Raw genomic sequence first — 26,471 nt, 5'->3', positions numbered from 1 at the left:
GGGGGGGGGGGGGGGGGGGCAAGCAAGTGACTTTTAGAAGGGATGGCGTGTGTTTTAAAATGGAGGTTTTAGTATGGAGTTTTCTCAAACTAAAAATAGAACTACCATATGTCTCAGAAATTCCACTGCTGGGTATATATCCAAAAAAATTAAAACTGCTAATTCAAAAAGATACATGCACCCCAATGTTCATAGCAGCATTATTTACAGTTGCCAAGATATGGAAGCAACCTAAGTGTCCATCAACAGTAAGAAATGTTTTATATATATATATATATATATATATATATATATATATATATATACACACACAATGGGATACTACTCAGCCATAAAAAAAGATTGAAATTTTGCCATTTGCAGCAACATGGATGGACTTGGCATTATGCTAAGTGAAATAAGAAAGACACTGTATCACGTATATGTGGAATCCAAAAAGTACAACAAACTAGTGAATATAACAAAAAAGAAGCAGACTCACAGATATAGAGAAAAAACTAGTGGTTACCAGTGGGGAGAGGGAAGCGGGGAGGGGCAAGATAGGGGTAGGGGATTAAGAGGTATAATCTATTAGGTATAAAATAAGCTACAAGGGCTTCCCTGGTGGCGCAGTGGTTGAGAGTCCGCCTGCCGATGCAGGGGACACGGGTTCGTGCCCCGGTCCGGGAAGATCCCACATCCTGCGGAGCTGCTGGGCCCGTGAGCCATGGCCGCTGAGCCTGCGCGTCCGGAGCCTGTGCTCCGCAACAGGAGAGGCCACAACAGTGAGAGGCCCGCGTACCGCAAAAAAAAAAAAAAAAAAAAAAAAAGTTACAAGGATATATTGTACAACATGGGGAATATAGCCAATATACATCTATAAATAGAGTATAATCTTTAAAAAGTGTGAATCACTATATTGTACACCTATAACATATAATATTGTACATCAACTAGACTTCAATTAAAGTAGGCTTTCTTATGGTTCAGATATGATGAAGCTGACAGATCAGGAGGCAATTGCCACTGAAAAGAGTTATTCACAGTTCCCAAGAGGAGGGGGCTTGCCAGGCCATGGGGGGCCACATGGGGAAGCACCAGTGTCAGTCAGGAGGCAGAAGGAGTGAGGGGAAAACATGCATGAGAGATTTTACTGTGGTTTTTGAGGGAAGGAATAGGTGGGGCTGGGTAAGCAAGCTTGGAATTGACTAGTTTGAAAAGTTCCAGCAGGCTCTGGGGTGTCCGGCTGTCTGGGGTCATCTGGTACCTGCCCTGGGGTGATTAGGGCAGATGGATAGTGGCCCAGAGTGTAAGACCCCAATAGAGGAGATGGTGGGAGTAGGCTGCAGATTGGTTAGTTGGCATATGAAAGGCATTCTAGAAGGCCAGTCATTTACTATCTCTAGGAATTGGCTAACCCTGGGAAAGGGAGTCTCTCCAGGGCCAGCAAAGCCCCAGATGTCAAAGTGTCAGAAACACGGACAATAAAATAGCATGGTTAATATAGCTCACTCTCCTACAGCTGGGAACAGCTTATTTACTTGAGCTTTCTGGTTATTTCAGACCATCGGCATCAGCAGTGCTTTAACAAGTACGCTAATTTTCAATTAGTGTGTGGAGGATGGAGAAAAGTAGAGGGATTTGAAAAAAGTGGGAAGGGGACCACTGTCTTTTAACCTCCAGATCAATAAGTCTGATTCATGAAGTTCTCACCAACTACGCAAAAGCTTCTAATCTGGTTTTAGAACTAAGATGCAGTTGGCATATTTTCCTTCTCAAAATCTGCTCAGTTCCAACACAAAATTGTATTTTCCTATCTCCACACTCTATCCCCCTTGCTGACCGGAGCCCTGCCATATGGGTCAGAGAGTTGGGTCATGGCCTCGGGCTTGTGAAGAGAGCACACCAGGAGGGGAGTATGATGTAGTGAGGGGAACAGGGCTTTTAGAAGAAGGCTTGGGTTCAGTTCTTGGTCCTGCCACTTACTTCTGATTCTTCTAGTGGTAGCCTTTCTTCTTGGTGTCATAGGAATTTGGCCCATGTGATGAAAAGGGTGACAGTACAGCCTGATTTCCCCAGGACAGTACTATTTCATGCCTGCCATCCTAGCATCCTGTCTAGTTACTCATTTGTCCTGGATAAGTTTCCCCATTGAGAAAATATATGGTACCCCTATTTACGAAGGACTTTTCCTGGACCCCAGAAAAAATTCCCAAGTTAAAGCTTTCCTTTACAGGCTCCATATTTGCAGAACCTTAAAAATTCAGGCCTCATCCAGACCTGGTTTGAATGCTGGGTTCTTATCTTACCAGCTCTGTGGACATGAGACCTGACATTCTCAAAGCTACTGATCTACAGAATGGGGACATGGGGTTGTCTTGAAGATTCCCCCAGTTCGGGCTTCCCTGGTGGCGCAGTGGTTGAGAGTCCACCTGCCGATGCAGGGGACACGGGTTCGTGCCCCGGTCCGGGAAGATCCCACATGCCGCAGAGCGGCTGGGCCCGTGAGCCATGGCCACTGAGCCTGCACGTCCGGAGCCTGTGCTCCGCGACGGGAGAGGCCACAACAGTGAGAGGCCCGCGTACCACACACACAAAAAAAGATTCCCCCAGTTCATCTGCATCCAGTCCCTGAAGCTCAGTACATGCTTCATAAATACCTTCCCCCCAACCCATGCCCCAGCCTGACCCCAGGGTAGGCAAATTCCATACCATTATTTGGAACAACTGTCTACCAAAACAAAGCAGAAACCTGCCCAAGAAGTTTCAAAAACTAAGGCAAGCATAATAGTGATGATTTAAGATATCTTTTAAAAGCATCTTAACGGCTTCCAGGAACCCAGACCATATTTTTTCTCCTCCTAATTAAAAAAAGAAATCCAATCCCTTTGGTTTTGTTCTCAGCTTTAATGTGACTTATCTGGCCTGGGACAGCTGCCCAGCACCCATTAGAGCTGGTAGCTGGAGCCCAGTGCACAATGTTGTCTATTAAGTGTTACTTACTGCCTCCCTCCCAAGGAGGGGGTGGGAGAGAAGGAAATTCTGAAGTGTCTGAGAAAGATTAGATATTAGGAGTATTAGATCATCTTGTCCATTGTGTTTTAAAAAAACTTTTATTTGAAGTCACATTTTTTTTTTCTCCAAAAACTGATAAAAGGGGAAGCTTCTCTGACCAGAGGACAAGGGGCGGGGTCTGGGAGATGTCTTCAGAGGTCCCTGGGGGCTGGGTCCATCCCGCCTTCTTACTTGCCACGTGAGGAGCAGAGGTGCAGGGAAAGGCGGCAGCCTGCTTATAGGCGCAGCCCTACATGGGGTACGGGGCCCCGAGGGACAGGAGACAGGGTGCCACTGAAGAAACTCGAGTGAAAGTCAAAGCTGCAGAGTGGAGACCAGGCAATGGGAGAGACTTGCAAAGGGTTCAAGTGCAAAGGCAGCTTACAGACAGGCAAAGAAGTCCAGGTGGGAAGCAATCTCGAGCAGGGGAAGGAAAGACTGGGGAGCCTGGCAGATGCCAGAGGGTTTCCAGAGAGCAGGAGAGGAGATTGGTGGTTGAGCACTGAGCACCTTCTCTTGATTCTTAGCGAGCAGCCTGCGCAGGCGTCCTTCATCCGTGCTGGAGAGGGAGAGTGGCCCGCTCTCCGGAAGCCTAGGGAACGGGTGCCCCCGTCCTAAGAAGCAGCGATCCATGTAGGCAGCATTACACATGTTCTTTTAATCGCATTAAAAAGAACACCAGGTATGGACAGGAGAAACAGTGAGGAAGCAGATATGACTTACTTTAATAATTATTAACAATGATGATAATAAATTTAAACCAGAAAGAAGAAAATCTCCCAAATTTAGGGTCCACCCTCTTTGGCTGGCAGTGGTCAGGATGTTCTTCAGGAAGAGAAGCCACTTATTTTCATCTAAAGAAAATATCCCCTGTGACTCACCCTGAACCCTATGTTTGACTGTGGATGCCCCAGTAAATGGGACCTGGCTTGTTCTCTTGTTTAGTGAAGTCATAATACTATTTGAAGGGTAAACTATTTATAATCTTATACAAGAAAATAGGGGACCGTCATGACTTATTCATTTTAATGCAACTTTACCTGGTGGTATGAACCTTAAAACTGAAGCATGGCATATTGTCCTGTGAGCCAGCGATAAGAATGCTGTATCCCAGGGCTTCCCTGGTGGCGCAGTGGTTGAGAGTCTGCCTGCCGATGCAGGGGACACGGGCTCGTGCCCCGGTCCGGGAAGATCCCACATGCCGCGGAGCGGCTGGGCCCGTGAGCCATGGCCGCTGAGCCTGCGCGTCCGGAGCTTGTGCTCTGCAACTGGAGAGGCCACAACAGTGAGAGACCCGCGTACTGCAAAAAATAAAAGAAATAAAAAAATAATCCATTTTCTAGGCAGACCCAAGATACTAACGGCACTGTCGAACATATTTCTGATTTGAAATCGCTTGAGCATTTAGAGTTCTCTGAAGGGAGAGGAGGAAAAAATGACTAATTCCATACCCGAAGACTTGGAAATTTAACCTAATCAAACTAAAATCAGTGTATACCAACACTTGTTGGGGAGCAGAGCTGCACATGTCACAGTGGATCCTGCAAACACACACACCTGTCCCCAGCCAGCACTTGAGTTTCTGGGGAGATGGTGATATTGTGATTGAGCCACCAGAGGGCACCAGAGCCAACGCTTTTGTCTTCTGTAATCTCTCCCCCAAAAAGCCCACTTCATGTTGGTGAAAAACAAAGAAAAGTACCCTGAGCAGATTTCTTCCCAGTCTGTAAGCATTGAACCAAAAATAGGATCGATATGAATACCCACAGAGGAACCCCTCCCTGTGGCCACCAGGCTGCCAGCCAGCATCGCGGCTCTACCTTTGGAAGAAAGAACAATCAGGCATAGGATACATGGCATGTGTCAGGCATCCCTGACGTGGAAACCAAATTCAGGAGACCCTGGAGAGAATCACGAATGGATTGTTCTTGCTGAGCGGCAAATGTGAAGTGATAGGGCCCAAATATCAAGGCAGAGGCACAGTGAGGACAACTGCTTCAAGAAAGCAGGCTCTCCTGGCATCAGCGTGATGTCCTATGAGCCATGAAACAGGAAAAATTAACACAGCCTCCCACATTCAGTCAGCTGAGTTCCAGAAAAAGGATCAGCCATCCATGCCAAGAGCAGCCCACCATGGAGCCCCGTGTGCTATGAACAGACAGAGTGGTGGCAGCTACCTGGGATGCTTAACCCAGGCACAATCCCGAGACACCACCCTGCCTGGAGAGGAAGAGCTGAAACATACTTGTGGGTGGAAGGAAATGGGATCTAATATTCAAGAAACACACCGTGAGAATAGGCTCGTGGGTGTGCCTGTGTGCACACGGGGGCGTGTGCTGTGTGTGTGTGTGTGTGTGTGTGTGTGTGTGTGTGTGGTGACTCTGGGCGACTATTTAATGCAACGCATGAATCTTCCAGGAGGGGAGGAAACAAAGGGATTTGGAACAGAATTTCCTGACATGCTTTAAGTGCTTTGCACAGCAGGCCCGTGTCGCTGTAGATCCCGGATGTTCTAGCTGTCTCACTTTAGGCTTTAGGGGACCAGTCTCACAGGCCTAAGGGACCTAATAAAGGCACTTTCACACCCCAAATATCTGCCTTCCCATTCTGCCACTGCTGTCACCTACCCTGGAAGGCAGCCTGCATCTCATTTAAATCCGATCAAGCCATTATGTAGCAGAGCTACTTGGCCAGTGGCTGGTTTATTGGCTAGTCTTTGCCATCAAGGAAGTGTGGAGGCCCATGATGGGAACACTTATTCTCTTCACAATTTTGGCGAGGCTGGCACCACTGGCAATGCTCCTAGTGTGTGTTCAGATTCTCCTGGGCCCAAGAGCCAGCCAGGACCCAGCCTGTCCACAGAGTGGGAATAGCATGGCAGTCTCTTGGCCTCCTGTCCAAAGTCTCACAAAAGACAGTTCTGTTGAAGTGACTGGAGTTGGAGCCATGGGCTTCCTCCCACTTCCCCAACACTACTCACTATTTATCCCCCTGCCCGGTCCATGCCCAGAGCCAGAGGGACACAGCCAGGCCCCTAGTCATTTGTCTTCCAGATTCAGAGACAAGTCTGAACTGAAAGATCTCAAAAGATTGATGGACTCGAGACCGCCCCCTGCAGGACAGGCTGGTGGACAGCAGGAGGATGAGGGCCTGAGAGGGTAGGGCTGGGTGAAGGCCAGTATCGTCTGGAAAAAAGCTACAATGCCTTGAGGCAGGCCTACACAAAGTGCAGTGGTGGGGCTCCAGGTTACGGGGATTGAAGAGGGAGATGCCACTAGAAAAAGGCGTGGGAGGTTTGTGTGTGTGGCTAAAAAGACCGAAGAGAAGGAGCCCATAGGGGTACAGACTGCGGGGCTGAATAGAGTCCGTTTCAGAGGAGAGGCCCCTGCCTGAGGGTTTCAGGGCTTGTCCAGGGTGGCCTCCACGCCACCCTCCCTGTACCCTGGACGTCGGAGCAGGTACTCTTCTGATGAGGCTGATGCTCTCGCCTTACCTTCCGGGCCCTGAAGGGGCTCCCCATATGCAGGTGGAATGAGGATGGGGCTTTGGGGGTCAGAGCTCTGTGGCCCGGGACAGCAGCTCAGTCTCAGACTGCCTGTTTCATGCTGTCTTGTCCCCCGTATCCCCTCCTTGGCTCTCTTGGGTCCCAGCTTCAGATTCCATTTCAGATATTAAGGCGAGGACCGCATGCTTCCTGCACAGCCACGGGGACGGGCCTCCTGGCCTCAAGAACGGACCCATAGTAGACATCTGGGGCCCCCTCTTCTCCCCTGGGGCCCCTCTCTGCTCCCTCGTCCTAGGGCTCACATCACAGAGGCCCCCCTGGATTTGGGGCGCCTTCAGAAGGTGTCAGAGCAGAAAGCTGGCAAGCGTGCAGGGCTGCTGGAATGGCCTTGCTAGCAGAAGCAGAGAACCAGACTGTGGGTGTGCCGCTGCCCTCCGGCTTTCTCCCAGCCTGGGTGGATGTCAGGGACGAAAGTGCCAGGGCTTGTTTCCATGGAGGCACTGTGGCTCTTGCTTAATGGATGCCTGAGGGCAGAGGCTGTGGCGGCCTCGAGAAGGACAGAGAGGCTGGCAGCCATGCGAAGGAGCCAGGGTTTGTTCTAAGGGAGGTGGAGCCTCTGAGCCGTTGTGTGACCATTATCTGACTTACACCCCGGGTGGCCATGGCATGCGCCCTGGACAAGGCGAGAAGCAAAGACGACCACCAGGAGGCTCTGGCGATGGGGAGGCCGGGGTGGGTGGTGCTGGCCGGACTGGGGTTCCCATGGTGTTTGGGGGCTGAGGTCCCCTGTCCAGAGGGGACCTCCAAGGTCAGCTTGGAGACGGGAGCAGAATACAACTTCTCTGGGCAACGGATTTGGTTACGGTACATCGTCCCCCCCAGAAGGCCCAGTGACTCTTAGGGTAGCAGCTTACAAAGTGGTCATGTGAAAACAAGATGGCTGTTGTCAAATAATCTGGGAGACCTGGCTTGAATAAGTGTAGGAGGTTTCCTCCGTGTGAGACTTCACAGGGTCTTTCAAGAGCCGGTGTGTATTTTGAACCCCAAGGGGGCAAGGAGAGCGATTACATAGCATTTTTCACAGTATTTACAACACAATTATTACTTTTTGCAAAGCATCTTATGGGGCTCTTGTTCCTTGGAACGTATTTTGGGAAACACTGAGTACCCACAAGAAAAATGACAGCATAGCTTATGAACCTTCCACAAACGGCCTCCGGCCTCGTCTCTCCTCAGGACGCCTGGTCTTGCTCAGAACATCCTCTGAACTTTTATCCATGCTGTTACCCCTGCCAGATAATCCCAGAGCCATTATTCCTCCATGAAACATCCTTAGAACCCACCAGGCAGTGGGGAAAAAAAATCACATCCCTGGGTTACTGGAGCCCTTTATCACAGCATAATGTAATTATTTGTTCATGTGTCTGTTTCCCCTGCAAGATGCCAGCTTTCTGGAAAAGAGCCACATACATTATTAATCCTTTTTAATCCCCCTACGATGTCTGCCATACAGCTGGTGCCCAGTGAATGAAGAAATGAATGAATAAACATGAAGAAATGGAGATATTGATGGAATGGCAGGAATTACTAGATGGGTCCAGAGCAGGCAGCTCCCTTAGCGCCCTTTCTTTTCCACATAGGTGACAATCGATTCTACCTGTTCATAAATTCAGCCCTGGCTTTATTTTGCACACAGACACGGCACACCTACACCCCCTCCCCAAACTAGGGGGTTTATTTCAATTCCTCCCCGCCATCCTCAACCTGAATTCCAAGTCCTTCTAGCCGTTCCTCATAAATTAAAATTTTCTTTAGAAAGCATCTCAGACTAAAACCTCTGTTATAAATAGTTTCTGGCTTGCTTCTAAAAGGGTTACCAATGTGTGTGGATTCTCTATACGTTTTTCTTGTCTCACTGAGTTTTCTTTAAACGAGTCCTTTATTAAGCCAGACAAGAACCTTGATTTCTTCCACGCAGCCAGAGGTGGGAGTTTTCTGCAGCTTTGCTCCACCCCCTTTCCTCTCTGGGCGTGTTTGGAGGCAGTAAATTGCACAGGGAATCTGTGCTAAGCTGAGGGAGAAGCCGACCATTGCTGTCAAGTGGTGGTTTTCATATGAGTCTGAAAGGCTATGCCATCCATTATCAGCAAGAGAGGAAAGAGGACTCGCCTTTTTTTTTTTCTTGCAGTACGCGGGCCTCTCACTGCTGTGGCCTCTCGCGTTGCGGAGCACAGGCTCCGGACGCGCAGGCTCAACGGCCGTGGCTCACGGGCCCAGGGACTCCGCGGCACGTGGGATCTTCCCGGACCGGGGCACGAACCCGCGTCCCCTGCATCGGCAGGCGGACTCTCAACCACTGCGCCACCAGGGAAGCCCAAGAGGGCTCGCTTTTAAGCAAGAAGTCAGCCTAGCACGGTTTCCAACACATTTTGAATAAATCTGTGTAATCCTCAACAAAATATTAGCCAACAGAATCCAACAACACATAAAAAGGACCATATACCATGATCAAGCTGGATTCATTCCAGGGTCACAAGGATGGTTCAACATATGCAAATCAATCAGTGTGATACACCACATCAACAGAAGAAAAGACAAAACCCACGATTGTCTCCATAGATGCAGAAAAAAGTGGGTATAGAGGGAACATATCTCACCATTATAAAAGCCATTTATGACAAACCCGCAGGCAACATAATACTAAATGGTGAAAAGCTGAATAAATCTGTGTGGAGTGAAGGCAGGATGTAAAAATAGCCTCCTAGCTCCTCCTGAAGTGGATTGTGACAGTGCGATTTTACAAAGTTGTATGACACAAATGTCAAGAAGGAAAGAGATCCATTTTCCAACTTAAAGAGGTTTCTGAAGTCAAAGAAGGATGATGTGAGATCATTCACACTTTAGTCTATCTCCTTGCTACTCCAAGGGTGGGGGGGGGTCCCTGCATCAGCATGGGTTCAGAGCTTGTTAGAAATGCAGCATCTCAGACCCCACCCCAGACCTACTCAATCCAAGCCAGCACTTTAGCAAGGCCCCTGCGTGATGTGTATGCCCCACTCCCATCCAAGGGGCAAGATATTTACGAAAACACTCTGCTGGATGACGTTCAGTAGAATAAATTTATTGTTCCATGCTTGGAGATTGTGAGAGAAGATGGAGAATTTAAAGCGATGGGCTAGAAAATTATACTAATTTGAGGATAAGGATACAAAGATTCAATAGAAATTCAATAGAAATAAGGTTTCCAAAAATGGAAATGTGTGAGAAAGTTCTCAAATACAAGGGTTATTTTTTCCCATTGTATTAGATTCCTTGGGCTTCCAAAATGAATGATCACAAAACCGGGTAGCTTAAAACAATAGAAATGTGTCCTTTCCCAGTTCTGGAGGCTGAAAGTCCAGAGTCAGGCAGCAGGGTTGGTTTCTCCTGGAGGCTCTGAGGGAGAATGTGTCCCCTCCTCTCTCCTACGTTCCAGAGGTCGTTCCCATCCTCAGCGTTCCTTGACTTGTAGATTGCTATTCTCCCTGTGTGTCTATATCCTCTCCTCTTCTTACACAGATGCCAGTAAGATGCCCATATGGGATTAAGGGCCCGCTCTACTCCAGTATGACCTCATCTTAATGACATCTGCAATGACACTATTTCCAAATAAGGCCACATTCTGAGGTTCTGGGAAGGACATGACTTTTGGGGGAGACACTATTCGACCCAATACATTCATCCAACAAGAACGACAATGGCGAGTGTCTGCAATGGGGACCTTGCTGGAGAGATGTCATGATGCTTCAAATTCGTGGTCCCCTCCAATCCTGAGGGTGGCAGATGGCACACGTGGCATGCAAGGTGGACCACAAGCAGGAGAGCCTGGACTTCTCATTTCTTGGGTGTACGAGCACTTGGTGTAATTGAACTTGTGTCCTTTGGAAAAACTCTGGGTTAACTGATCTAGGAACACAAACGTTGTTGCCCTATTTTCTTCCCAGGCAGCAGCAGTGGCTGTGAGTTTGAGAGAATAAGAGGTCAAACAGAAGCCCAGCAGCCCTGGCTGAGACAGAGACCAAATTGAGAAAGGAGAAAGATTTTTAAGATCGGCAGATGCTAGGTAGCAAAAATAGTCTACACCTGAGATAGCTGGGGAGGGATGTTCCATATTGCCTGGGAGGCCCATTTGAGAGTCCAAAATTAGATGGAGAGAGAAAAGGAAGTTTAGCAGTGTGATCTGGAGATGCCCTGGGCCGAGATGAGGCAGCTCTGAGGATGGGGCCGGCATGCATTCATTTCTTCCCTTGACCTTTATTGAAAAGCCTCCCTAGACAGGTATTATGGACATAAAGTAGTGTCCTGGGGGAGATCAGTCTGTGCACGGGAAGGCATACCCTGAATTCTGAGAAGTGGATTCTCACAAGGATACAAGTAGTTCTCACAAGGATACAGGGAAGATGCTGGAGAGATTTCTTCTCATGGTGTGAGAGGGGGGAGGCTCCACAGAAATGCATTCGAGCTGGGGCTTGAAGGAAGCCTAGGGGCTGAGTCAGGGGCTCCTTGACTGAGCAAAGCTGCCTTCACTCTAGGGCCTTGCCCCGTCTGTGTGCGGCCTTCTGTAGTAAAATCGGCCCCAGTCTCTGCTGCCTACTCTGGCTTTCCTGGAGGAGTCTAAAGAAGGTGCTAGATTCCTAGGAAGAGATCTGGGCTCCACCCAGCTGGGCTGCCCAGAAGTCCTGCTCCTTTGTCCCAAACTCAGCCATTCCCATTTCAGAAGGTGGGAACCATTATGTAAGGGACCATTTGTTACGCAGCATTATACACTTGGCCGCCAGGCTGGGCTTAAGAAGCAATTAGCAAATTTTCTGGGAGGTTGCAGTGCGAACTAGTGATTCTTCTCTGCTGAGACTAGGTGTTGTCTGAATGTTTACAAGCCTCAAGGCAGCTTTAGACAGATGACCGTGACTATTTTCCAGTGTGCTTCCATAGGGAGGCTGCCTTTGATCATCCTAGTTTGAGAAGCTCAGGAATCGGTGTGAGACAAGTGGGGCCTGGCAGGAGGATGGGATTAGGCTTTCCATTCCATCTGACAGTCACAGGTCCAGGTGGCCTCGCATCCCTCCGGGGCGTGCTCAGGCACCAAGGAAATGCGGGCGGGCTATTTCAGCCATTCTCATGACCTCCGACAGGAGAAGATAGAAATGTAAAGATGACATGGTTGGCAGTGGCATTTCTACCCTGCTAGAGTCAACACCTGTCTTGGGCTGACCTTTTCTTCAACGAGGGAGTTTGGCTTTTAAAAACGGAGTCATTTTTCACAAGAAAATGTACTGTGGGCTCCCAGGGAGAGGGGGAAGAGCCATTTCCCTTCATGGAGGAGGAAGGGGCAGGCTGGATTTGTAACAAACACGTCAGGATGGAGCTGCTCACTGATGCTTTGGCTTCAGAGATGAAAGAAATCTTTCAGGCCCTTAACAGCCTAAAACCCAGCTTGGGTTTCCTAGGGAAAAGTGCACAAGTCCCAGTTTATTCAATTCAGGTCTGTTGGCCTTTATGGTTTCTACCAACAAATGAAGGAGGCCCAATTTCTTGAATCACATTAGTTACAGATTCAGCGCAATGCCAGCATTGCAGACTTCCTTTTGCCAATTAGTGTTTGGCCCTATTAATCAAATGCAGCAGAACTCACTCACACCCAGCAGGACCAGTTTCCTAGGCAGGCAGGCTGTGTGGTCACATAAGGCCCCACACTCAGATGGGCCTGGGCTTCGTTTAATGCACGTTCTGCTGTTGTCATCTTGAAAGTCTTAATAATTATTGCCCAAGGAACCCATGTTTTTGTTTTGCACTGGGCCCTGAAAATTATGTCGATGGTCTCATATGCCATCCACACCCCTGCGTATCCTCTTTACCAGGCAAATCCCATATCCTTCAATCTCAGCTTCAGCATCCCTTCCACAGGAAGCCCCTACCGGCTGCACCAATTATAACCTTGACAACTATAATACAGCCTGGCCAGCATTAATTGAACATCGTCCACTATTCTGATCTAGGTGGCTTGTATGCATTTCCTCATCGTCATCCTCTCAGCAACCCTTCACCAGCTTTCTTACTGGATTTTGCAGATTTGGGGGCATGGGGACTTGTCCGTTCAGGAGGACACTCACCTCCCATGATTGATCGAGATGTGAAAACACAGCCATTGACGATTTGAATATGAAATGTCCCAACCCAAAGGAACAGCCCCTGATACCACTCCAGGCAGGTCAGCAGGGTCCCTCCAGGAGCCTACCAGAGACAACAGCCCAGATCCTCCTCCTCCTGAGGAGAGGATGCACTGTCACAGGAGAGAGCCCTTCTGTAGGAGGGAGACTCAGAGGGCTGCACCCTGGTCTCTTCTCTCACACCCACTTGCTTTGTTGTCTAAGGCTGGCCGCACAGCCTCTCAGCCTCAACTCCTTCAATACAAAATGCTGACATAGCAGAACCGTCAACCCCTAGAACATTTGTCTGATCATAATCTTTGGTCTTTACTTCATGCCAGTTGGTCTTTGCCTTTACTTAATTCCACAGGTTTTGTTTCTTCTATCAGTAGTTATGTCAACCATTTGGCCATTCTTGCCTAAAGTAGGAATAAATATATTTTCACACACCATTAGTTTCCCCGCTGAAACGTTTCTTTGAATATTGGTGAAGGGTCCTGTTTAAAAAAAAAAAAAAAGAATAGAATAAATATATTTTCACACACCATTAGTTTCCCCGCTGAAACGTTTCTTTGAATATTGGTGAAGGGTCCTGTTTAAAAAAAAAAAAAAAAAAAAATTGTTTCCCTCCACCCAAACCCACAGGTACAAAGGATTTAAAGGCAACTGTTCCATGACCTTCATTGATCAGTTTAAAGCGCTACACCAGTGTAACAAGTATTGTAAAATGCTGGGGCTGAAGTCGCTTCAAAACAACAGCCAGAAACACAAGAAGCCAAGCATTGGGAAAAGCAAAATTCAGCCAAACTGCACAACCGTGAAGAAGACGGCATCTGGGACCCCAGCAGGAAAGAAAACCTAACATCTCCTGTTAACTAACGGTCACCGGCTGGCAGCGCACAGCCTTGTGGGTAGAAATTTGAAAACACCCTGGAGGGAACACATAGCCTGCAGAGAGCTGACAATCCTTATTCCCAGCTGCCTGTACTCCGAGCTGCTTCCAAAGCCGTCACCTGCTGTCTTCACTGAGATGATTTCGGAGCAGGATTTGTGAGCAGGCTTATGGAGAGACTGAATCCATTGTCAGTCTCAAAGAAGTCCATCTTTGTCTATACCGTTAGCCTTTGTACCAACCTCACATTATGTGTCTGTGTATTTGCACGTGGCTGTCTCGTTATGGACTTGGTCCTGAGCAGGGTCTGTCCACAGCCCCAACCTTCCCCACCCCCATTCCTAACCTCAGAATTTCTGGACATCCAGCTACTATATCAGACGTGAATTCCATCATTGGGTCTATCTGTCGCACTAGAGTCGATTATGCTATTGTAGCCAGAGGGGGGGCTTCCGAAACGTCAGGCCACTTCCCATCATTACTCACCTATCTGGTTAGAATGTTCTGTTTAATTAAATTCATCTTTAGACAAAAAGTGTAAGATGCATGTATTAGCACAGACACTTTTCTTTAGAATTTGTGCCCTATTTCACATTCCTCCAGGATTAGTAATTTCCTAATACGTCTCCCGGAGCACAGAATATTTGCATCTGTGCTTTTCCCCATTCTTATAAGCACAACTTCCAGTTTGATCCACTTCCTACTTTGCTCTCTAAATCCAAGCTCCCTAAACCTAGGGCTGCCCCACGTAGGATTACTCTGGAAGATGCATACAAATCCTGGCTGGGACACACAAGCTCACAGGGTCCTGGTCCCACCCACCTATTCCAAAGGGGTCTCCTTCCTACCAGTCTGGGTCCTGCCCAGCTGTGGAGCAGAATGGCCACAGCAGTTCACACTGGGCAAGAGGAAACGCTGTAAGGACAGCTCAGCGACTGTTTCACGCACCCCAAACTATAAGAACATCTCAAACCCCAACAGTGTGTTGTTGTTATTGTCTAAGTGATAGACTATTTTTTAGAGCAGTTTTACGTGTACCAAAACATGAGTGGCAAGTACAAAGAGTTCCCATATGGCTCCTTACCGCCATTCCCTATTTCCGCCTATTATTCGCATCTTACGTTAGTGTGATACATTTCTTATCACTGAGGAGCCAGTATTGACACATTATGATTCATTAAGGTCCACAGTTTACATTTCAGTCCACTCTTTGTACTCACACTCTCTGGGTTTTGGCACACATACAATGACGTGTATCCACCATCACGGCATCACCCACGGTCGTTTTGCTGCCCTAAAAATCCCCTGTGTTCCACCGATTTCTCCCTCCTTCCCCGGAGACCCAACTCCTGGTAGCCACCAGTTGTTTTACTGCCTCCATAGTTTTGCTTTTCTCCAGAAGGACACAAAGTCGGAAACCTACAGGATGTAGCCTTTTCAGGCAGCTGGCTGTTTTTAAAGATGCTTCAACCACTCCCTGACCAGGGAGGACTATTAGGCCTCCTCTGAGGGGGCTCCTCAAACTGACAGTGGACACGAACCCCCTGGGATCTTGTGAAAATGCAGGCTCTGATTCGGTGGGTCTGGGGTGGGGCCTGAGACTCTGCATTTCCATCACGCTCCCAGGGGATCTGCGTGCTGGCCTGGGACCACACTTAGGAGGGGTGTCTAGATCACAGGGAGGAAGGGCCTGAAATGTTGAGGGGAGTGACTAGGCCCAGAGTTCAAACAGCAGTCGGCTGGAGGAGGCATCCAGCTGCTTCAGTTCTGGGAGGGAGCAACTTGGAGACAAAGAAACAGGGCGGCAGCACTCACAGTACGGGGTGGTCACCGTGTGCAGTCCCTCCCAGGCAGCAGGCTTCCGCAGGAGACTCCTGGCTGCTTCCGCTTGAGAATGCTGCTCTCCACGGGCGTGGGGTTTAGATAAAGGACATAGAGGACGTAGATGCGATGTTTGTTTAGAAAACAGATTTGAAGGAGAAAACTCTTCAGCTACTCACAGCTCATCTTTTCAGAAAATCTGTCATCTCCAGCTTTTCTTCTGAAATGACTCCCCCAGCTACAGATGACAAAATGCTCATTTTTCTATGAGACAGCCTGTAGCCTGCTTTCCCTGCAGAGATCCTGCAGATGTATTTGGCAGTGGAGCTCTAGAAAGTTCCATAAGAACAAAGCGCAGGGCACATTTTGATTGAAATTAGTGTATATACATCAGTGTGGGTGTGACCAAAGACCCTCTCTTTGGTAATAATTTGTAATTATAAAAATATCAACACGGGCTTCCCTGGTTGTGCAGTGGTTGGGAGTCCGCCTGCCGATGTGGGAGTCGTGGGTTTGTGCTCTGGTCCGGGAGGATCCCGCGTGCCGCGGAGCGGCTGGGCCCATGGGCTGTGGCCGCTGGCCCTGTGCGTCCAGAGCCTGTGCTCGGCGGTGGAGGAGGCCGCAGCAGTGAGAGGCCCGCGTACAGCAAAAAAAAAAAAAAATCAACACAAGTGTTCAAAAAAATTATGGAAAGGTACAAAATGAAAAGTCAAAGTCATCCTGTAACCCTCCTCCCCCGACCCACCCCGAGCTGGCTTTGAATTTGGACTTGGAGAGACAGTGGAAAGGAAAAGATTTTCTCCCGGATTTGGCATTTTGCAGGCAGCCCACAGGGTGGCTTGGATGGAGCTGCCCCTGCCTCCTTTTACAGATGCTTAGCTTATTTTTCAAAGTGCCCTTATTGTTTATAATAATCTGATTTCATCTGTTTATAAACATTTGGAGGACCAGGGACAGAAGGGGTGCCCACAGTCGGATTTGTCACAGCCAGCGCTCCCAGGGATGGCCTTTGTGGGGCTGTCTGGCCATCTGTCCAGCCACCCAGACCTTGACCTTCTGTTCTGAGATGAATGGCAGTTTTCCTCTCACAGTCAGCTAACAGGCTGAGTGTGCCGTGAGCTCTTACACCAAAGGAGTTTCTCTGGGGTCTCAGAAATGCCCACACCCGCTGCCATTGTTCTAGCTCACTTTGCACCACATCCAGTTCCTATGGTTTTTCCCATCTGCCTCTGGAAGTGTGAGGTGCTAGGAGGTCTATAAACACAACAGACACTCAGCCTGGGATGGAGCTGGGACAGCCTGGTGGGTCCAGCTGGAGATTTGGTGCCTGATGCCTGCAGGGTTGTCATATGCATGCAAGCATCTCCGTTTCCTAAAGGGCTCCACAGCGGAGCTCCGTGAAGGGCAGATGACACCTCATTAAAATGGGCTGGTGTTTTCCACAGCAGGTTTATCACTAATGAAGATGGTAGAGAGACGAGGACTTCTTGCCAGTGGCATCCTGTTCTGGAGAGGTCTGGTTTGGGATCATGTGAATATTTCACATTATTTTGTTGTATCAGCGCCTCCCCAGCCATGCTTCTCATAAGCCTCCTAATAGCAAAGGGTTTCAATAGATTCTTATTAAAAAGAATGCCAAAAGAAGTAACAATTATTTTCTAATTATAAAGTGTTCTCTTTTCTAAATATACATCCTGTTTTGTGTGTGTGTTGGGCATGTGTTCAACTGTTTGCAGGTGGGAGGAGCTGGCCTCGGCCCGGTCCTGGCTTGCTTCCTTTGTGTACGCTCTGCTCTGCTGGCCCAGTGTGTGCAAATGTGAACAGATGGGCATTTCTCCCCCATTTAGATCTGCAGACGCCACTTGGGCTTCAATAGTTCTAAAAAATCAAAGAGACACAAACCCCTCTTCTGCCTTCCAGCAAAGGGTATGTTTTCCAACTCTCTGCTGTAGCAGCTCTGAAATCCTCTGAGAACTGGCTTGTTCTAAACCGTTCTATAAGAGCTGAGAGGCAAGATGGACCACCAGGTTCATCTGTGTGGTCATGTGAGCACAGACTTCAACTTGACAGATGCAGTGAACGAATATTGAAGCTGCAAATGGTACCACGGGATCAAGAATTTTTAAAATTCTATTTTTTATGAGAGGCCCACATGGACCAAGGTAGAAATCATCTCAGAGGCTTTTTTCAAACATTACATGTCTTTATCAGATACTAAGAAAAACCAGTCTGTCAGCTTCTTAGGGACGCAAACTTTCATTTTAGCACCAGAAGAAATTCCGACGGGATGTCTCACCTCCATCTTCCTCTCCAGCCCATCCCTTCCTCTTTCTCCGTCTACCTCTACATTAATGGTAAGGTAGTGGTTGCTTCCCAGAGTTACGTTGTCCATAATACTTCCTTTGGTGTCTGTATTAGTTTCCTGGGGCCGCTGTGACAAAGTACCACAAACTGGGTGGCTTAAACAACAGAAATTGATTGTCTTATGCTTCTGGAGGCTGGAAGTCCCAGCTCGAGGTGTTGGCAGGGCCATGCTCCCTCTCACGGTGATAGAGGAAGCCCTGTTGCAGCCCCTTTCTTAGCTTCTGGTAGTTCCTTGACCTGTGGCAGCGTGAGTCCAATCTTCACGTGGAGTTCTCCCCAGGTGCGTGTCTGGGTCCACATTTCCCCTTCTTAGTATAAGGACACCAGTCATACTGGATCAGGACCCTTCCCAATGACCTTTTTTTTGACTTGATTACCTCTGTAAAGGCCCTATCTCCAACACAGGTCACATTCTGAGGTCCTTGGGGGTTAGGACTTCACCGTATGAGTTTTTGCAGGGACAGTTCAACCCAAATTGTGTCCTTGTCTTTCACACAGGAGAAATGGGACTGTTGCCCCCTTGAGTTGTGTAGCGGGTCAGCTGTGAAAGTGAGGAGTGTCACAGCCAAGCATATTTATACACTGACAATTCCCAAATTATCTCTCTGAACTCCAGACCCATCTATGTAATAGCCTCGTCAACATCTCCATCTGCATCACATCCATTGAGCTCTTATCTCTTAAGAGAATCTGATTGCTACAAACCTATTCCAATACCACTTGTTAATAAAGGAGCTGGGAGTGACCTCATCTCCCTGAACCCAACTCCCTCATCTGATAAATTGTCACTGAATCAAACTTGCGTTCTTTCACCCTCCTGTGGTAAAGCCAATCTACTGACACTGGGTTGTGATAAAAGAAAGTGCAGTGTTTATTGCAGTTGCCAAGCAAGGAGTACAAGCAGCTGATGCTCAAAAGACCTGAACTCCCTGGTGGAGTTCAGGGAAAGGTTTTTAAAGACAGATTGAGGGAGAGTCGTGGGGTGCATGCTCAGCTCGTGGACATTTTTCTGATTGGTTGGTGGTGAGGTAATCGAGAGTCAACATCATCAACTTCCTGGTTCCAGCCACTCTGGGTCTACGTGCTTGAGGTCAGCATGCAGTTAATTTCCTCCACCTGGTGGGGATTTCAGTATCTGCAAAACAGCTCAAGGATATGGCTCAGAATATTATGGCCCCTGAAGAGGAACTAAAATTCTTTGTTTTATGACTAAACTCCTATTTTGTCTTGCTTCACTGTTTTCCTTGGTTTCTGTATTTTTCCCTTCTCCGACTAAATTTGCTCTTTGGAACTCAGGGAAGGCTTAGGAGGCTAAGGTTTTTCTATAAACAAGAGGCAGAGAACACAGCAGGGTCCAGCTTGGTTACAAAATGAGTAATGATACCTAACTTGCAAAGATATGAGAATTAATTTACATATAAAAATAACTGACCAAGGGTGGCTTTCAATAAATATGAATCATTACAACTTCCAAGCTTTTATATACTTCTTAGCTTGGAGAAGTTATTTATCTATAAATATCTATATCTCGCTCATAATAGAGGAATGAGTTTCATGAATCATTCTACTATTCACGAGGACAAAAATCGTACAATAAAACATCACCTAAAGATGACCTACAACCGTAAATAAACTATATTTTCCCTTATCATTGATATTCAGAAAAAAGGAAAATGAGAAATCATGCCATACAGTGGATTGATGTAATGCATTTTTTTTCAGGCTTCAGTTTTCAAGTCATTTTACAATGTTTGATTGGTCCCAGGCTATACAGTCCCTCTATTAAGGGGGATGAGCAAATCCAAGTTTTAATAATTTTGCTGCACGTCTCTTAAAAACCCTCACTTTCAAGCATCAAGGAGCATTTGCTGCCTAAAGACAGTCCAGGAATTGCTGAAAAGCCCAGCTGCATTATCTTCCTGCTGTTTTTAGATAAGCACAGCTTTGATCAATAGCCCTTCCAACCACCAGTTCCTCTTTCATCTTCCTTCTTTCTGGAAGAAGTGAATTTTGAGCAGGGCCTAAAAAGAAGTGATGGATGAACAGAGAGAAGAAAGGAAGGTAGCTCCATGGGGGAGAATCTCAAGAGGCAGGGTTCAGAAGCAAGCAGACAAGGACACCCCTGGGTGACAATAAGCAAATGTGCCTGAAAACACAGGAGGTTTCCTTTGATTGGGAGAAAGGAGGAGCAGGCTGGGGGCATGATGGAGGCAGGGCCTTTGCTGATTGGTCAGAGACCGGCTTGTTTTTGTGGATCTATAAGGCGCTGAAGGCTTAGCACAGACACAGCTTGAGCAGCTGGAATACGGAGAGTATAGTGCTTGCCCAGGAAGGAGTCAGGGGGGAGGAGCAGAGAGGAGGGCGCCTTGCCATTGGAGGCATCTCTGTGCCAACAAGCAGGGGAGGGCACCGAGAAACCAGAAAGACATCGCTTTTAAAGGGCTCAGAAGCAAGTCGCAGGCAGCCTGGAGGGACCCAGAGAGGGAGGGGGGACACAGGGGCGAGGCAGAAACCAAACTAGGTTGTTCCATTCTAGCATCCGGAAACTTCCTTCTCGAGGCAGCTCTTCCCAGGGCTCTACAGGGCAGGGCCCAACCCTGCATACAGGTCATCTCCACCCGGAAGGAGAGCAGGGAGGGTAGCGATTGGCCGAGGTGGGAAAATCCTGGCAGATGAAATTCAACAGAGGCAGCCGCTGTTTGCAGGTAGTCCAACTGTTTCTCAGAATCAACAGACCACAGAAAAGTTCGCCCTCGATTATTGATTCACTTGGCACTGCTGCAGCTTCCCAGGAGGGTGTCCTGTTTTGTCTTTATGTCTGTATTTACACATCTTGCTAACAGTGCCTTGTGATACAGTCTTGAAGTTCGATAGGGTCTTTGCTACTATTTCCAGGTCTGTGTTACAGGAAACCAATAAATCAAACCCCTCACTGCAGCAGAAGGAGGGTTTAAATTAGATGTGGTCCTGCGGCCATGAGTCATCTTCCTCCAGCCTCCCTCCCAATGATGAGCTTGAGATAAGGAAGAAAAACCACCTCTACCCCAGAGGATGTAGTGAACCAAATGGGATGGCAATCTGCTTTCCTGCGCTCTGCCCTCACCATTTCACCTCTAGAGTTCCAGTCCCCTGGACAGTCATTTTAAGCCCTAAAGCCCTCGCTTATCTGAGCCCTAGCAACCTCCAGGAAGAATATCAAAGCAAAGAAGGGATATGCAGAAGAGGCCCCCAGACCATCTTGGTTGCCCCCTACCCCCATTTTGCTGGGGTTCCGCTGTCACTACCCTCAAGCTGGCTTTCAGTGCCTCTGGCCTCAGTGCCTCGGGCATGTTTACTGTCTTTGAGACAGAGACACCTCACTGGGTGGGTCTCTCCACTAGTCAACATTGAACTTTTCAGGGTGCTTACAAGATGTTTCACCAAATAACTTTAGTCTGTTCTATTTTTATCCTTTTATCTGTATTGCATAACAGCTTAAAAGAATCGCCACAGTTCGTATAACTACATGCATATATTTACACCATTTACGGATACACAGTAAGTACTCTAGGGTCCCCCCCCCCCCCCCCCCCTGCCACCCCCACCTACCCATTTCCCTCCCCTCTCTCAGGAACCTTCTCTCCCACCTGCCTTTAACTGAACTTAGTTCCTCTTTTCTCACCACATTATTTATAAAAATCAAGGAGCTGAATGTTTTAACATTTTTCTTCCCCTTCTCTCAAGTATTTATTTCATGGGAAACTAAGCTAACCTGCTGGACCTGTGTGTGGCCCAGGGGAGATGCCCCATGGCAGCAATGCCCCCTCCCCCCCCCCCCCACCGCCAGCTCCTCTTAGAAAGGACCGCGCCTAGGTGCCCTCCGAGTACCTCCCCATCAGGAGCCCGAGTCTCTGCCTCCACAGCTGCGTGGCCTCCTCTCAGTTACTCTGGGAAATGGGCAGGGAACCTCGGCAGGACATGAATCTCGCAGCACAGATATTTGACAGAGTATGTTCGTGAACAAGCGCCTTGAAGCCATTCTGCCAGAGCCTGGCCAGCAGCTCTCCTCACAAGAGCTTCTCTGGTCCACGACGCGGTGTGCGTGGCTCAGCGCAGAACTCTTCACTGCCTGGAGGAAAACGGCCTCCGTGGAGCAGCCACTAGGAGGGGCCCAAGAGCCTCGGCGGAGCCGGCTGGTTCTTCACACGGTTTCAGAACGTGGCAGAAGGCAGATCCTTCCGGAGATGCAAAGAGAACATCCCAGTGGAACCAGCTGAGGACTAAGAACACAGGCATCGATCACAAGATATCGGAGAGCAGAGGTGCCCCCACAGGAGGGCCTGAAACACAGACTAGAGAGCTTGGCGTATATTTAGGCAGATGGACTGTTGTTGCTTAAAATCAGAGCCCCTCAGCCTCCTGGGGGTCGGGGACCCTCGCGAGGGTCGGATGACAGTTCTGGACCCTCACCCTAGAAAAGTGCATCTATGCGTAAAATGTCATTGTCAGTTTCAGGAGGTTGAAGGATCACCCTGATTCCATCCCTGGACCTGGAATTTAATGCATCCATCCTTAGGGCAAGAGAAATGGCAACATCTCAGGCTGGCATCTGGCATGAGATAGCCACAGAGCAGATGTTCAGATGATTAAAGACAAGGTGTTTGTCAGGAAAAGAGGCCAGTGGATGACAGAGACAGGCAGCAGCATAATTGTAGCAGGACGGATATTGGCCAAAATGAAATATTGATTAGCAATTATATGGTCCAATAAATGGGGACATGTCCCTGGAGACATGCATGCAATTCTTGGCTTTACCAATCATTCATGTATCCAACAGATACTTATCACAAACCCACCATGTGTGAGCTGGGGATATAGCAGGGTCCCTGTCCTCACGTGCCTGACACAGTGTAGACACGGTGTGGACACAGAAAATAAACAAGTGATGTCAGGTGAAGAGTGCTACAATGAGGGGAAGGTTTCACTGAAAGGACAACTTTGAATAGATACAAGAATAACCTGAAGGAGTGAGGTATGCATATGTCTGGAAGAAAGTTTCTGGATGGAGGGAACAGCAAGTGCAAAGGTCCTGGGGCAGGGGCACACTTGGCATGTTTGAGGATCAGCACGCTGATGGGCGTGGCATGGATGAGCAAGGGGAGGGGCAGTAGGAGACGAGGTCTGTCTGAGAGGGAGGTATGGGATCCTTGGGTTTTGTTCCCAGTGTAATGAGAAGCCACTGAAGGATCTTGAACAGGGAAGTAACATGATCTAATTTAGCTTTTCTAAAATGAATCGGCTCCCAGTGGAGAAAGTGAATAGGCATGGTCAACACTCTCATGGGAGTAACAATCAGTCATATTCTGCTGTTTTATCAGATAAATTATCCACTCTTCCTTGATCTTGAGGTGGGGTCAGCAAACTTTTTCTATAAATGGCCAGATAGTAAATATTTTAGTCTTTGTGGACCGTATGGCCTCTGTCATAACTACTACACTCTGCCTCTGGAGCTGGAAAGCAGCCTTCACAGCATGTAAATGAATGAAACTGGCTGTGTTCCAGGTGACCAGCCATCCCAACTTGCCTGGGACATAGGGGTTTTCCAGGATCTAAGAGTTTCAGTGCTCAGCTGAGATAGTGTGGGCAAATGGGGATGGCTGATGAATTCCAGGAAAATTTTATTTATGGACACTGAAGTTTGAATTTCACATGTCATGAAATAATCTTCTTTTGATTTCCCCCCAATAATTTAAAAATACAAAAACCATGCTTAGTTCACACAAAAACAGGTGGCAGTCTGGATTTGACCCACAGGCTGTAAGTTGTCAACCCCTGGTCTTGAGGACCCCTCAGTGAAAGTCATGGCTACTCACGCTTTCCCTCATCCTATGTTTCCCCTCCATCCTGATGCCAGCCCCTGCCCACCTCTCTAGCCTCATCCCCTGCAGGTCACCGTGTTCCTGCCCTACTAGCTGGGTCTGGGTTCTGTGGCTGTCCCAGACTCCACCCACTTGAAGACTTGACACATGCTGTCCCTTTATCCTGAGAATTCTTCCCCTGCCTTTTCATCTGGAGAATGGATAGCTCCTACCCAGAGTGAAGGTTACATATTGCTCTCTGTGTCAGACTTTCTCATACACACGCCCTTTGTTTTTTCTGCCCCAAAGGTTGACCAGCAGCCTATGTCCTGGCTTGGAGTGAAAGCTGCCCCTATGGTAATATAACCAGTTCTCTGGCTCAGGGATTCAAACTGGAGACACAGGGAGGGAGAAGTCACTTGATAGCACATGAGGAAACTGCAAAGACACCCCAAGGAGGCAGGCAAGCAGAGGCCATGAAGCAGCAGGGCCACGAGAGCCCAGTGTTCGTAGAGCATGAGTCAGCAGTAGTTACAGGTGAGCAGGGGCTGTAGGCAAGGATGGAGGCAGATAAGGCAGCAGGAAGAGCAGAAAGATGGAGCAAATGAATCACCATCACAGTTGAGACTTGATTTATTTCTATAGTCCGGGGAGTGACCAGACAGCCCGGTCTCTGGCGTACTCATGAATCCTGACTATCTGTCCGCTTTCCACAAGGCCTTGCCTTATGACTGTTTGGGGGCTCCTGTGTGATTCCCGTCTCCTTCCTGCCATGAGGCCCCTTCCAAAAAACTTTCCCCAGCTCAGTGCCTTGCACATAGTAGGTACTTGAGAAATATACAAGGATTTGTAAGATGTGAAATTTGTAAGAATGAATCACTTGAGATGATCTAAGAAAAAACTGCTTCTTGCAATCAAAAGTTCCTAACACACCACCTACATTTTGGGGTCATGATGTGTAGCCACTTTCTTGGGGATGAATACAGGGCCCTTTCCATGTCTTACGCAGCCCAGCATATCACTCACTGTAATTGCTGAGCAAAGGATCCCATCTGAGAGCCTGAGCTCATGCAGAGACATAGGAGGGACCAGAAAAGTCTCAGGCACGGGTTGTTAGGGTGCAGGGAGAGGGACCGTAAATACAGTAGCCACACATCCAAAGGGCGGATGAGAAGGTCTCAGTTCTTTGTATCCAGCCGCTATTGAGAGCCACGTGGGAAACCAGACAGGACGTGCTGCCCGGAAGACGGGCAGCCTTAAGAAATGAGAAGGACTTTAATTAGTTCTTGACTGGGCTAAATGTGCCAGAAAAGTGAAAAGGAAGAGACTTTCTCCAGGTGGAGCAAGATTGGTTCTTGTCTGGCGTATTTAATGGGTCAACAGACACTCAACAGAGCAAGTTATTCCACTCCTCTCCCTCTCCCCCTCAGGCCTTTGAAAACTTACTTTATCAAAATTAAAGCTAGATTCTGCTGTCAGGGGAAGCTCTTAATGAATGAATTTGGAATACTCAGATAATGCACTTGAAATCCTTTCAAACCACTGCAGTTGTGATGTGCAGGGGCACATCCTACCTCTAGGGGGCAGTATCCCAAGAAGAGAGGGGCCCCGGGCTGAGAGCCCTGGGAACAGGTGGGTGCTCACTTGAGCACTTTAGTTGAGATCATAAGCACTGGCTTTTCCCTAGTTCCAGAAAGAAAGAAAAAGTCCCAGTTGAATAAGATGTAAAAGGCATTTTACCTGGCTTTTTGGAGAAATTAAAATTCTTCACATACACGTGCACTACAAACACACCCACACAAGCACACATGCGCACGCGACACAACCCGCCTCTCCCCCAGTCACCTGCCAAATAGCACGATGTGCTTCTTTTGCTTAAAAGGTGATCTTTTTTCTGTAGCTGTTTGGCTGTATTTTTTTTATACATTTATTTTGCAAATAAACTCAAACTTCTAAATTATCTCAGAACGATTAAAGACAATCGGCTGTATTTTTGAGAGGGGAACTCCGCACCAGATACATTCCAGGTTCGTAGTTCCATTGCTCTCTGGAGGGAATTGCTGGGGAATGCTTTGGAAACTTGAAGGTAACTCAACCTCTGTCGAGGTGAAAACATCTATTCTTCACTTGCCAAGGTCACGACTGAATTTCTCTTTAATTGGGTGGCTGCCTGCAGACCCAGAGTGCGGTCTCTTATTCTTATTCATGCCTTTCTGTCACACCACAGATGGCGTTTCTTCCTTCCCGCCCCCGTGTTATCTGGTATCTACTTCAAAGAATCTACAGCTCAGCTCTGCTCTTATTCATTTGCCTTCATCCTCACTAGACTGCATATTCTATACACTATACTCTGGGGAGAATATCTTATTTTTGAATTCTCAGTGAGTAGCTTAACACCTGACGCATATTAGGAGCACATGGTTGAATGTCGGTTGAATGAATGTCTTCCTCATCTTGGTGTATCCTATGCACAGTGTTTAAATATTCTCAGTACGTGATAAATTTGCATCACGTAAACCTTTTTTGCGGAACACATATGGTGGCCTGCTTTCTAAATCAGGTTATCTTATGACCAGACCCTTTGGAAAGAATCTTCATTAGCCAACTACATTTTGGTGAACTTGTATGCGGCTTGAAACCCTTCCTTTTCCTTCGGAAAGCTTGGAAGGAAACTTGAATATTAAAGAAAGTAGATGTCCCCACAGGCCCTGGGGGCTCCTGCCACGGCTTTGCACCCAACGGCTTCCTTGAGCCTGTCCCAAGGGAGGGGAAACAGAGGGGCAGTAAGGCATCCAACTGGTGGCTCTGCGGTTGGCTTTTCATGATAGGGAAAG

At 48.0% G+C, this 26,471-nt stretch overlaps 1 protein-coding gene across 1 annotated transcript in view; it reads left to right on the top strand.

The window, feature by feature from the left end:
- Window positions 1-13,585, top strand: part of ALPK2 (alpha kinase 2) — a 115,431-nt gene extending 101,846 nt beyond the window's left edge. Inside the window, 1 exon segment of the mRNA XM_007450122.1 lies at window positions 13,369-13,585. Coding sequence (XP_007450184.1) covers window positions 13,369-13,585 — 217 coding nt within the window.
- Window positions 13,586-26,471: the final 12,886 nt, after the last annotated feature.

This window comes from Lipotes vexillifer, unplaced genomic scaffold (assembly GCF_000442215.2).
Source record: "Lipotes vexillifer unplaced genomic scaffold, Lipotes_vexillifer_v1.1 scaffold79, whole genome shotgun sequence".
In the NCBI taxonomy this organism is placed as follows: Eukaryota; Metazoa; Chordata; class Mammalia; order Artiodactyla; family Lipotidae; genus Lipotes; species Lipotes vexillifer.
This window is presented reverse-complemented; position numbering and strand designations above follow the sequence as displayed.